This window comes from Melanotaenia boesemani, chromosome 6 (assembly GCF_017639745.1).
Source record: "Melanotaenia boesemani isolate fMelBoe1 chromosome 6, fMelBoe1.pri, whole genome shotgun sequence".
In the NCBI taxonomy this organism is placed as follows: Eukaryota; Metazoa; Chordata; class Actinopteri; order Atheriniformes; family Melanotaeniidae; genus Melanotaenia; species Melanotaenia boesemani.
In genome coordinates, this window is record NC_055687.1 from 37,568,340 (window position 1) to 37,582,494 (window position 14,155).

Genomic DNA, 14,155 nt, shown 5'->3' on the forward strand with positions numbered 1-14,155 from the left:
CATTCAGACATTAGTTTAAATCAAATAGTTTTAAACTGGTTTTGATGGCTTTACATTTATTATGTACATTTCCGTTGATTTTTGGCATCTCAAGGCCATCATAAATTGATTTTCCACCCCAAACATCATGTAACAGCTGCTTTTTAAGGCACCGTGTCACTCGCTAGCAAAAAATGTGGTCCCTCAGGGTGGGCTTTAACCAGACACATAGACCCTCTCCAACACTGCATCCGGTGTTACATGAACTGCAGCATGCTGACAGGACGGTAAAATCCCTCTTGCATTATTACTAAAAAGCTGCTCTTTACTTGACTGATGAACTCTGCTGTGTACAGCTGCTTAAATATACATGTGAAGATTCTCCTTCTGACAGAAATATAAACTCCAAACCCCCCCAAACAGATATTCAGATATTCATTTTTTATAAATTAGAAAGTTTCCTCAGCCTGTTAGCCTGCATGCTTCATGCTTCTAATCTACCTGCATCTCGCCCCCCCCGCAGTGTCTTCTATCTTCACTGTACCAAATGTCAAGCTGCAGACGGAGAGCGGGGACAGCATCCAGGTGTGTGCACGGAAGAACAAGGCCTCCTCTGGCAGCAAGCACTGACCTGAGGCAGCATCCTGCACCTGACAGGTACGTTGAACAGGCACACAACATGAGGTGGTATGCAGCAATGGCCTGGTTTCTGCAGAGCCTGGATGTTGTTGGCATCATAAAGATCTTTGTCTTATTCATAGGGGCTTGTCTGCACAGTTAGGGGTAGTGATCCAGGTTTTAATGAGGAGAGGAGGACTCGATATCTCTGCCATCTTGCAGGATTTTCCTGCACTTATTTGCTCAAACTGTGAAACAGGTTTAACAGCACGCTCTTTAAAACGAGTCTACTGTAGTTTTTTGGAGGATCATAAGTCCCCTCTGATGTTTCCTGGATGTAAAGATGACTCTCACTGATGTATCTGAGCAATTTCTTTGTTTGTTCCCTGTTTGTGGTGCTTGTTTCTTACTAAACAAACAGCTGCTTCTCTGTAAGATTCATGGGATCACCAGGCTCTGAGTTATAGTTTGCTGCTTCCACTGGTTGCATAGATTGCATTGCTTGCGTGCTCAGATCCAGCTTCATGAACGGCTTATACTTCACTTCCATCATGGGCTTGTTTGGATGTCAGCAATGAGGTGAGATCATGAGGTGGATGTTGATTAAGCATTCATCAGCAAGCCATATTTGTTCTCTAGACATTTATCTTGTTGGAGATTAGTGAGACCACAAACCTCGATGGCTGGAGAATCCTGCTTGTTTAAAGTGATGCTCTTCTTCCTCATCATCATCACTTCAGGTCCATATTGTTTTACCACCGTGTGGCCAGCATGTTGTTTTACCACCGTGTAGCTGGCTTCGTCTTCACCACCGTGTGGCAGGCATGATGTTTTACCGCCGTGCGGCCGGCTTCGTCTTCACCACCATGCAGCCGGCTTCATGTTTTACCACCATGTGGCCGGTATATTGTTTTACCACCGTGTGGCCGGCATGTTGTTTTACCACCATGCAGCCGGCTTCATGTTTTACCACCGTGTGGCAGGCATGTTGTTTTACCTTCGTGCAGCCGGCTTCGTCTTCACCACCATGCAGCCGGCTTCATGTTTTACCACCATGTGGCCGGTATATTGTTTTACCACCGTGTGGCCAGCATGTTGTTTTACCACCATGCAGCCAGTATATTGTTTTACCACCGTGTGGCCAGCATGTTGTTTTACCACCATGCAGCCGGCTTCATGTTTTACCACCGTGTGGCAGGCATGTTGTTTTACCACCGTGTGGCAGGCATGTTGTTTTACCACCGTGTAGCTGGCTTCGTCTTCACCACCGTGCAGCCGGCTTCGTGTTTTACCACCGTGTAGCCGGCTTCGTCTTCACCACCGTGTGGCCGGCTTTGTGTTTTACCACCGTGTGGCAGGCATGTTGTTTTACCACCGTGTAGCTGGCTTCGTCTTCACCACCGTGCAGCCGGCTTCGTGTTTTACCACCGTGTAGCCGGCTTCGTCTTCACCACCGTGTGGCCGGCTTTGTGTTTTACCACCGTGTGGCAGGCATGTTGTTTTACCACCGTGTAGCTGGCTTCGTCTTCACCACCGTGTGGCAGGCATGATGTTTTACCGCCGTGCGGCCGGCTTCGTCTTCACCACCATGCAGCCGGCTTCATGTTTTACCACCATGTGGCCGGTATATTGTTTTACCACCGTGTGGCCGGCATGTTGTTTTACCACCATGCAGCCGGCTTCATGTTTTACCACCGTGTGGCAGGCATGTTGTTTTACCTTTGTGCAGCCGGCTTCGTCTTCACCACCATGCAGCCGGCTTCATGTTTTACCACCATGTGGCCGGTATATTGTTTTACCACCGTGTGGCCAGCATGTTGTTTTACCACCATGCAGCCGGCTTCATGTTTTACCACCGTGTGGCAGGCATGTTGTTTTACCACCGTGTGGCAGGCATGTTGTTTTACCACCGTGTAGCTGGCTTCGTCTTCACCACCGTGCAGCCGGCTTCGTGTTTTACCACCGTGTAGCCGGCTTTGTCTTCACCACCGTGTGGCCGGCTTCGTGTTTTACCACCGTGTGGCAGGCATGTTGTTTTACCACCGTGTAGCTGGCTTCGTCTTCACCACCGCGCAGCCTGCTTCGTGTTTTACCACCGTGTGACAGGCATGTTGTTTTACCACCGTGCAGCCGGCTTCGTGTTTTACCACCGTGTAGCTGGCTTCGTCTTCACCACCTTGCAGCCGGCTTCGTGTTTTACCACCGTGTGACAGGCATGTTGTTTTACCACCGTGCAGCCGGCTTCGTGTTTTACCACCGTGTAGCTGGCTTCGTCTTCACCACCTTGCAGCCGGCTTCGTGTTTTACCACCGTGTGACAGGCATGTTGTTTTACCACCGTGCGGCTGGCTTCGTCTTCACCACCGTGTGGCCGGCTTCGTGTTTAAGCACCTTGTGGCAGGCATGTTGTTTAACCACCGTGTAGCCAGCTTCGTCTTCACCACCGTGCAGCCGGCTTCGTGTTTGACCACCATGTGGCCAGTATATTGTTTTACCACCGTGTGGCCAGCATGTTGTTTTACCACCATGCAGCCGGCTTCGTGTTTTACCACCGTGTGGCCAGCATGTTGTTTTACCACCATGCAGCCGGCTTCGTGTTTTACCACCGTGTGGCAGGCATGTTGTTTTACCTTCGTGCAGCCAGCTTCGTCTTCACCACCGTGCAGCCGGCTTCATGTTTTACCACCGTGTGGCCGGTATATTGTTTTACCACCGTGTGGCCGGCTTCGTGTTTTACCACCGTGTGGCCAGCATGTTGTTTTACCACAGTGTAGCTGGCTTCGTCTTCACCACCGTGCAGCCGGCTACGTGTTTTACCACCGTGTAGCCGGCTTCGTCTTCACCACCGTGTGGCCGGCTTCGTGTTTTACCACCGTGTGGCAGGCATGTTGTTTTACCACCGTGTAGCTGGCTTCGTCTTCACCACCGTGCAGCCGGCTACGTGTTTTACCACCGTGTAGCCGGCTTCGTCTTCACCACCGTGGGGCCGGCTTCGTGTTTTACCACCGTGTGGCAGGCATGTTGTTTTACCACTATGTAGCTGGCTTCGTCTTCACCACCGTGCAGCCGGCTTCGTGTTTTACCACCGTGTGGCAGGCATGTTGTTTTACCACCGTGTAGCTGGCTTCGTCTTCACCACCGTGTGGCCGGCTTCGTGTTTTACCACCGTGTGGCAGGCATGTTGTTTTACCACCGTGTAGCTGGCTTCGTCTTCACCACCGTGTGGCAGGCATGATGTTTTACCGCCGTGCGGCCGGCTTCGTCTTCACCACCATGCAGCCGGCTTCATGTTTTACCACCATGTGGCCGGTATATTGTTTTACCACCGTGTGGCCGGCATGTTGTTTTACCACCATGCAGCCGGCTTCATGTTTTACCACCGTGTGGCAGGCATGTTGTTTTACCTTTGTGCAGCCGGCTTCGTCTTCACCACCATGCAGCCGGCTTCATGTTTTACCACCATGTGGCCGGTATATTGTTTTACCACCGTGTGGCCAGCATGTTGTTTTACCACCATGCAGCCAGTATATTGTTTTACCACCGTGTGGCCAGCATGTTGTTTTACCACCATGCAGCCGGCTTCATGTTTTACCACCGTGTGGCAGGCATGTTGTTTTACCACCGTGTGGCAGGCATGTTGTTTTACCACCGTGTAGCTGGCTTCGTCTTCACCACCGTGCAGCCGGCTTCGTGTTTTACCACCGTGTAGCCGGCTTTGTCTTCACCACCGTGTGGCCGGCTTCGTGTTTTACAACCGTGTGGCAGGCATGTTGTTTTACCACCGTGTAGCTGGCTTCGTCTTCACCACCGCGCAGCCTGCTTCGTGTTTTACCACCGTGTGACAGGCATGTTGTTTTACCACCGTGCAGCCGGCTTCGTGTTTTACCACCGTGTAGCTGGCTTCGTCTTCACCACCTTGCAGCCGGCTTCGTGTTTTACCACCGTGTGACAGGCATGTTGTTTTACCACCGTGCAGCCGGCTTCGTGTTTTACCACCGTGTAGCTGGCTTCGTCTTCACCACCTTGCAGCCGGCTTCGTGTTTTACCACCGTGTGACAGGCATGTTGTTTTACCACCGTGCGGCTGGCTTCGTCTTCACCACCGTGTGGCCGGCTTCGTGTTTAAGCACCTTGTGGCAGGCATGTTGTTTAACCACCGTGTAGCCAGCTTCGTCTTCACCACCGTGCAGCCGGCTTCGTGTTTGACCACCATGTGGCCAGTATATTGTTTTACCACCGTGTGGCCAGCATGTTGTTTTACCACCATGCAGCCGGCTTCGTGTTTTACCACCGTGTGGCCAGCATGTTGTTTTACCACCATGCAGCCGGCTTCGTGTTTTACCACCGTGTGGCAGGCATGTTGTTTTACCTTCGTGCAGCCAGCTTCGTCTTCACCACCGTGCAGCCGGCTTCATGTTTTACCACCGTGTGGCCGGTATATTGTTTTACCACCGTGTGGCCGGCTTCGTGTTTTACCACCGTGTGGCCAGCATGTTGTTTTACCACAGTGTAGCTGGCTTCGTCTTCACCACCGTGCAGCCGGCTACGTGTTTTACCACCGTGTAGCCGGCTTCGTCTTCACCACCGTGTGGCCGGCTTCGTGTTTTACCACCGTGTGGCAGGCATGTTGTTTTACCACCGTGTAGCTGGCTTCGTCTTCACCACCGTGCAGCCGGCTACGTGTTTTACCACCGTGTAGCCGGCTTCGTCTTCACCACCGTGGGGCCGGCTTCGTGTTTTACCACCGTGTGGCAGGCATGTTGTTTTACCACCATGTAGCTGGCTTCGTCTTCACCACCGTGCAGCCGGCTTCGTGTTTTACCACCGTGTGGCAGGCATGTTGTTTTACCACCGTGTAGCTGGCTTCGTCTTCACCACCGTGTGGCCGGCTTCGTGTTTTACCACCGTGTGGCAGGCATGTTGTTTTACCACCGTGTAGCTGGCTTCGTCTTCACCACCGTGCAGCTGGCTTCGTGTTTTACCACCGTGTAGCCGGCTTCGTCTTCACCACCGTGTGGCCGGCTTTGTGTTTTACCACCGTGTGGCAGGCATGTTGTTTTACCACCGTGTAGCTGGCTTCGTATTCACCACCGTGCAGCCGGCTTCGTGTTTTACCACCGTGTAGCCGGCTTCGTCTTCACCACCGTGTGGCCGGCTTTGTGTTTTACCACCGTGTGGCAGGCATGTTGTTTTACCACCGTGTAGCTGGCTTCGTCTTCACCACCGTGCAGCCGGCTTCGTGTTTTACCACCGTGTAGCCGGCTTCGTCTTCACCACCGTGTGGCCGGCTTTGTGTTTTACCACCGTGTGGCAGGCATGTTGTTTTACCACCATGTAGCTGGCTTCGTCTTCACCACCGTGCAGCCGGCTTCGTGTTTTACCACCGTGTAGCCGGCTTCGTCTTCACCACCGTGTGGCCGGCTTTGTGTTTTACCACCGTGTGGCAGGCATGTTGTTTTACCACCGTGTAGCTGGCTTCGTCTTCACCACCGTGCAGCCGGCTTCGTGTTTTACCACCGTGTAGCTGGCTTCGTCTTCACCACCGTGCAGCCGGCTTCGTGTTTTACCACCGTGTGACAGGCATGTTGTTTTACCACCGTGCGGCTGGCTTCGTCTTCACCACCGTGTGGCCGGCTTCGTGTTTAACCACCGTGTGGCAGGCATGTTGTTTTACCACCGTGTAGCCAGCATAGTCTTCACCACCGTGCAGCCGGCTTCGTGTTTGACCACCATGTGGCAGGCATGTTGTTTTACCACCATGTGGCCAGTATATTGTTTTACCATCGTGTGGCCAGCATGTTGTTTTACCACCATGCAGCCGGCTTCATGTTTTACCACCGTGTGGCCGGCATGTTGTTTTACCACCATGCAGCCGGCTTCATGTTTTACCACCGTGTGGCCGGCATGTTGTTTTACCACCATGCAGCCGGCTTCATGTTTTACCACCGTGTGGCAGGCATGTTGTTTTACCTTCATGCAGCCGGCTTCGTCTTCACCACCATGCAGCCGGCTTCATGTTTTACCACCATGTGGCCGGTATATTGTTTTACCACCGTGTGGCCAACATGTTGTTTTACCACCGTGCAGCCGGCTTTGTGCTTGACCACCGTGTGGCCGGTATATTGTTTTACCACCGTGTGGCAGGCATGTTGTTTTACCACCGTGTAGCTGGCTTTGTCTTCACCACCGTGCGGCCGGCTTCGTGTTTTACCATCGTGTGGCAGGCATGTTGTTTTACCACCATGCAGCCAGCTTCATGTTTTCTGTCCTGAAGCTGCTGTTGTAATTTCTGTGCTGCGTTTTAAATATGTCTCCTTCGCATCGTCTCTGAGCTCAAGCCTCTTCATGTTCTGGTGTTCACCAACAACATTTGCTCATTGCATTAATCTGTTCTTTATTTTTTACCCGTCTATATTTCTTTATATAGTTATATATTATGTTTATCTTTTGACTACTTTTTTTTGTAGACTTCTTTCTTCGCTTTTTGATTTTCTTGGTGGTTGGCAACAAACTTAGTAGCTTATTATTATAACTTATAACTAGTGGAATGTTGTGTGCTGACCGACACAGTTTCATTTTCAACATCTGATATGTTGTTTATGTCCTACTGGGAATAAAATATGACTTGATGAGATTTGGAAATTATTGCATTCCGGTTTTATTTACATTTTACACAGCATCCCAACTCTGTTGGAATTAAGGATCCAGTCCATTTTTCTTGAGCTGAAGCTGAGGGATGCAGTCTTGGAATATTTTCCCTCTTTCCTTTAGTGGTACCACTGTGGTCGTGTTAGTAGTAGCAGTTAGCTAACACTGTGGCTAATTGCTACCAAAATAATGGACAGAACATGTTTTAATCTGAAGTCTCTATTTAGCCTTTTAACCAAATAAAAATAAACTAAAATAATTTTTATATATGTTTTGTTTATTACGACGTGACAGGTCAGAGTTATTATAGAGCATGAGGTGTCCACCAGGAGGCAGAAGACATTGTCAGATTATAGACAACAGGGTTATGAACAAAGTTTTTACCATGAAGTGATGAAACAGATCTCAGAAACTGTATCAGATATGATAGCTACACTGTTAAAGCTCAACTTTATTTTAAATCCTGAGAAAATATGGTGTGATGCAGAATGATGACATGTTGGATGCATAATCATCTGCATCCTACTGGCCCTCACTCAGGTCATGTGATCTAATGGAGATGTGGGCGAGGAGGGGGTCCCATTTACCGCTCAGACAAAGTGCAGCTATTTTCATGTAATAAGAGGTGCAGAGGCCAGGCGTGGGGATAATGCCTGGTTTAATGACAGACCTGCAGCAGCGATGAGTCAGATCACAGAATTACTGACAGGTGCACAGACAGCAGATGCATCATCTCTCCAGCTTTCTCCACCTTATTTCTTCTTTTTTCTTTATGTTAAGCTCAAAGTAGGTGTATTCACTGCCCTGCTGAATATGATGGAGTGTGTGGACACTGATCAGATGATAATGGTGTTTCTGAGTGTGTTTGAGTGTGTGTGTGCAGGGTGGAAGTCACCCCACCGAGAGAGCTGTGTCTTCTCAGCTGCAGCATTTACATTGAAATCAGTCTCTTTGTCCGAGCTCTTCTGAAAGCCTGGCAGGCTGGGAGAGCTGCACTGATAGCAGCTAATCCCCCTGCACACATTCCCATTATTACGCTGACAAACTACACTAACATACACTACCATTCAAAAGTTTGGGGTCACTTCCCTATTGAATCCCATGGCAAAGTGACCCCAAACTTTTGAACGGTAGTGTATCTTCCCACAAACCAACTGCATTCACTTATCTAAACTCCTTTTCCCATCGGACAATTTGAAATGCTAAAGGAACCAAAATCATCAACAAAAATATCTGCAAAATATTGTAATATTATTATTTAATCATTCTTTAGTCATCTGAGATTCAGAGCATGAAACAGGCAGTAGTGGAAGCGTAGGATCATAATTTAGCAGTCTGCTGTGTGAAATGTGGAAAACTGCTCTGGAATTTCTGACATGTATGGAAAAGCTCCAACTGTTGTTCATGATTTACATCCCACAGACTGTGAAGCACACCTAGGAAATGGAAAGTCAGTTTAGACCAGAACTTGTGGCCCATGGGCCAAAATTGGCCACCACCAATAATACTTCAAGGTACTTAACCCACTGCTGGGTAAAATTAAGGGAGCTAATCCTGAAGCTATCTTCTGCTAGCTGCCTGGTAAAGTGAAGGGAGCTAATCATGAAGCTGTCTGCTGCTAGCTGCCTGGTAAAGTGAAGGGAGCTAATCATGAAGCTGTCTGCTGCTAGCTGCCTGGTAAAGTTAAGGGAGTTAATCATGAAGCTGTCTGCTGCTAGCTGCCTGGTAAAGTTAAGGGAGTTAATCATGAAGCTAGCTGCTGCTAGCTGCCTGGTAAAGTTAAGGTAGCTAATCCTGAAGCTAGCTGCTGCTCGGTAAAGGGAAGGGAGCTAACCCTGAAGTTAGCTGCTACATCACCCAGGAGTAATCATTTCTTCTCCATCTCCCGACATCGGTATGGAAGTGGAAAGTTTAGCTGCTGTTTCCCTAATAGCTAGTGGAGCCAACAGACCAGAACAACGTGGTTACTAAACACTCAGAAATGTTGGTTCAGGAGCAAAAATAAAACAGAAAGCAAAGGAAAATAACAGCGACCTTGTTGCTATATTTAGTGAGTTTTCAGACCCCTCTAGTACTTCTTTTATTCAAAGCGACTAGCGACAAATCTAGCTACTTTTTCTAGTATTACTGGAGACTTTTGGAAACTGACGTACTTGAACATAGTTTATTCTTCTCAATGAGGAATGGGTGCTGCCCCTCCCCTGTCAAAAGCAACAAGAGGAGGCTTCACGCAGCAGAGCTGTGTTCAGAGCAGGAGGTGATCGCTTCTGTTTCAAGACCAGGCTGAAAATGAAAAGTACAAAGCTGCTGCTGGAGGATCCCGTGCTAGCTTACCGTCAGATATTAATGAAGAGTGTGGAGGAAAATGTGAAATGTTGCAGACTCCTAATTAGAAAACAACCTACACTTAATAAAATTAAACTACAAAAGAAATATTAACCAAAGAATTTGTATTATTTTTATTATTTTTGCCTTTTTAAACATTATTAGCTTGTTTGTTTGTCCATTTTTTCCTTTCCCATTACATTCCTCGGCAGCCTCCAACTATATGTACCAGGCTGTTATGTGCATTAGATGATGATGTCATTTAGTGACTTTTAGGAGAGCCAATAGCTACTCTTCTCACTGAAGAGTTTTGTAACAGTGGGTGTGTGAGTGTAATTGAAAGAGGAATGCTGATGGGATATGAAGCATTACCAGTAGCTGCATGCTGTTGAATGGATATTGAAATAAGATGCTCTTTTCAGTTCTACAATTGTAAATCAGTGCCTCACCAGCCATGAATCTCACCGCACATCACTTTAAGACAGGAAAGTATAATGAGCTCTTCACATGCATAATTAAATGTGTGTGTGAGCCTGTTGTTAAAGAGTTTCTGGTAAAATCAGAGGTAAGAGAAGGAGATGAGAAGGGCAGAACGAGGGAGGAAATAAAGCAGAGGCTTGTGGGAGCAGGGCAGGATTTCTTTTTGTTGAGGCAACATTGTATTATTTATATGTGGTGGTGGTGGAGGAGGAGGCAGACGGCTTCAGATGAAGCAAACCCCCTTTCTCCCTGTCTTTTGTGGGTCTATTCCCAGTGGGCAGGCTTTGTGCTGGCTGGATGGCTGCCTTTGAGGAAACCCGGGTGGCTATTGAGCTGAGAGTGAAGGCCGAGCCGGACTAGTCTGCACTGAGACACAGCAACACTACAGCACTACAATGTCTGTCACCACCGTGGCCGGAGAAGAGAATAAAAGGATGGAGAGACTGACAGAGGATGGGGAGGTGGTGGTGGTGGTGGGGGGGGGGGGTCTTTGATTTGGACAGAGAGGGAAGAAAGAAATAGTGTTTTTTTGTGGTGGGAAAAGCAGAAAGAGATAGGAGTGGACAACAAATGGAGGCGGGAGAGAGGAAGGAGGGCAAAGGGATGAGAGGAGAGAGAGAGAGACAGGTCTCCTTTACAGTACTTGAATGTTTATTCATGATTCTGCATTATTCAGAAGATGAGCTGATGCAACCGGGTTCCTGTGGAAGGCAACGGCTCCCTCCGTCAATCCAGCCGGTGACCACACCGGTTCATCCACAACAAGAGCTCAGCACAGTCCGCTTCAGACTGGGCTGAGGATCGGACGCAGCATGCTCTCAGTCAGAATACATAACAAAGCATGAAACATTGATTCACTCAGGGCACCATGGCAACATGAAAGGCGTAAATTCAGCTGCATGCTACTTCGGTCCAAACAAGAATTTAGCTTCTCGTGGACTGAAAGTCAATCAGAGGCAGCTTCTAGCATCATTACAGATATTTACTTTCATGTCTGTTGTTGAAATATTTCTCTCATTTTGTCTGGCAACATCAATAGAAATGATATGAATCCATGGAGGCGTGTTATAGATGACTCATACGCGTCGACATGTTCGTTATGCATGTGGCCAGAAGATAGTAGTCCAGTTTCTTTATGGCCATAACATACATGATATATGGATCATTTTTAATTTAATCCAGAGCTTAGCAAGGAGACAGAGGAGAGGAAAGCCTCCACCAGAACCACAACCAGAGCCAGGAAGAAAAACCTCCATCAGAACCAGGAAAGATGGAGTGGTTGGGGGTGAAATGTTGTGATTTGATATGAACGGAAGTGATTGGTTTAATCAGCATGTGATACTGTATATTTATTGCTGCATCCTGAATCTACTTGGATCCAAACCGTAGCGAAATTTGTGATGCCTGCAAATGTTAAAAGGTAATATAATTGTGTATCATGTCCAAACCTGTGATTAGCATGCCCAGCTTGCTTGGTCTGATGAGTCTCCATTTCAGCTCCACATTCAGATGCTCGGCTCAGAATCTGCTGGAAACATCATGAAAACATGGATCCATCCTGCCTTGGATCAACGCTTCAGGCTGCTGCTGGTGTAATGGTGGGGGGAGGTTTTCTTGGTCCACTTTGGGTCCCTTAGTACCAACGTGGCCTGGTTTAACCAGCACAGCCTACCTGAGTATTGTTGCTGACCATGTTCATCCCTTTATGACCACAGTGGAGCATCTTCTGATGCTACTTCCAGCAGGATAATGCACCATGTCACAAAGCTCAGATCATCTCCACCTGCTTTCTAGAACATGACGATGAGTTCACTGGACTCCAACTCAGAGCAGGATCTGAAAGTCAGACCTTTCTAGATCACCCTCAAACTGAGCCGTCATATCTCTAAATCAAGTAAAAATGCATCTTAGATCCCAAATATTCACAACACTGTCTATGTTTACATAGACAAATATTTCATCTATCCAACTGAAATCAATCTGATGGCGATTCCAGCTGACACGTTTACATGGTGCTAGACGAAGTGATCCGGTCAGTAATATTTACATGATGGCTCGTAGCGCTTGACACGTGCAGTGCTGCTAGTTGGAAAGAAGACATGTTTTATTTTATTTTGAACTTTTTGACCATCAAAATGCACAATAATCCGTAACTCTTTCAGCTTTAACAGAAACGTTGCATCCGGCACAGTCCCGTTGTGTTTTGCTGCTGCCATTGTTCATGGTTCAGGCATGCACACAGACATCCTCCACAAAACCATCAGAATGACTGTACATGTGGTTATTTTTTCCTGATCCGATTGTAAAAATGTTAAAACCATCCTTCTTGATCGGGTTAAAAATTCTTTCCAATCAGCTGACATGTTTACAAGACACTTTTATTCTGATTGGACATTCGATTTGATCAAAAGTGCTCCATGTTAACGTAGCTAGTGATGTCAGGTGTTTGTATCCTGATCTCTGGCCATGCGTCACGCGAAGCAGCAGCCTTTGTACAGTGTGTGTGTGTGTAAGTGTGTGTGTGTGTGTGTGTGTGTGTGTTGGGCGAGCCATCACAGGTCAGTGACAGGGTACTCCAGCCCTGAAGCATCCCTGTGTCTCTTTGAAGATAACAGCCACAGGCAAGACTGGACTGTGTGTCCAACTGTAGAGGTGCCAGCTGTCAATCTACCCCCCGCCCCCAACCATGCTGCATCTCTTTTTTTCTTTGAGAAGAGGATAAAATGCAGGACGGCTTTGCATCCGTGCAGGCATTCCTCTTAAAAGTAAAATTCCTGTTTGTCCCCTAGTGTGTTTCCACACTGATGTCAAAAACTAACAAAGTCAGCAGGGAAGAGGAGAATATCTTTGACTCTGTAGCAGGAAGTTATGTGTCTGTGCAGTCCACAAAACAACCTGTCAAAGTTTTTTAAACTGGAGGACAAAGTGATTTAAAATATATCCCTGGTGTGAGCCTGTGGGGGGAAATGGGAGGTGGGGAGGGGGAAGGATAACCGGAGGCATAGCCATGAGAAATGGACAGCCTTTAGTGAAATCAGTTGGTTTTATTCTCCCTCTACCTCTCAGAACCCTTTCATTGAAGACGAGACAAGTCCCGGAGATGTTACCTGCAGCTCTGCTCTTACTTCCTGTTTCTATGGATAGCAGCATGATCCTCCTGCATCTTTAACAGCCTCAGACTTTTGTCTCAGCCTGTTTACAGGTCTTTAAACATCTCATAGTGTCCAAGCTTGAGTCTTTCATATTGTTCATCTTTGATCTGGGACTGAAAGAAAGAAAAACTGAGACATTTTGGGCCAACTAGCCATGAATAGTGGGAAATCTTTCCAGAGATGCAGAAGAAGAGCTGAACATTAGTCCCTCCTTCTCTCAATCTCCCAGTTTTTTTCCCAGTCTCTTCCACCATATGGCTTTCCTTAATGAGCGCTTTACATGAACCTCCTTCCTTTTTTGCTCCTCCAAAAAGAAAAGAGAAAGCAGTTCCCTCTTATGTGGTGCAGCCAGAAGCAGCAGATCTGGAGCTTCTCGTCTCAGTCGAGTGTATTAATGTCAAATAAAGCCTGCTAATGAGTTTAACTTTGTCTCTGTGCCATTTGAAAACACTGGGGATGATGAGTTTAAGTTAAAACAAATAAAAACATTACATGTTTTTGTAAATTCTCCTCACGTTCTGCATAGAAGTTGTTTTGGTTTTAAACCAGAACACCATCCTTCCTTAAATTAAAGCACGTCTGTCAGAGTCTAAATGATCTGATCAGGTTGAGCTGATATTTTGGTGGAAAATTAGCCGCCCAGCTCTGTGGTTTAGGACAGATTGGAAATCATTGGAACCTGCACTGGTCCGTGGAAAAATGCGTCAGTTTCATCATCAAGACTAAAGTGGTCCAAGCTCTACACCTGCATTTCTGATGCAGCTCCCATCGCTCTGGTGATGGTGTTTCCACTAAAGAGTTGTCTGAAGCAGGACAAAGAAGTGGAAGGTAACTGGCCTGGTGGAGTTTTGAGCCCCCGACCTTCATGCAAGAGAGAGCTCCTTGGTTTTATTTCCATCCTTCACATATTCCTCTGTTCACTCACTTGTCTGTTTCCACAAGATCTGGATCAGAA

At 47.5% G+C, this 14,155-nt stretch overlaps 1 protein-coding gene across 3 annotated transcripts in view; it reads left to right on the forward strand.

The window, feature by feature from the left end:
* The window catches only part of cdk14 (cyclin-dependent kinase 14), a 224,722-nt gene that overhangs the window by 178,831 nt on the left and 31,736 nt on the right, over positions 1-14,155 (forward strand). For all 3 annotated transcript variants that reach the window (XM_041988484.1, XM_041988486.1, XM_041988485.1), the window contains one exon: positions 503-636. In XM_041988484.1, the coding sequence (XP_041844418.1) occupies positions 503-609 (107 nt within the window). In that variant the 3' untranslated portion in view covers positions 610-636. The remainder of the gene's footprint in view (positions 1-502; positions 637-14,155) is intronic.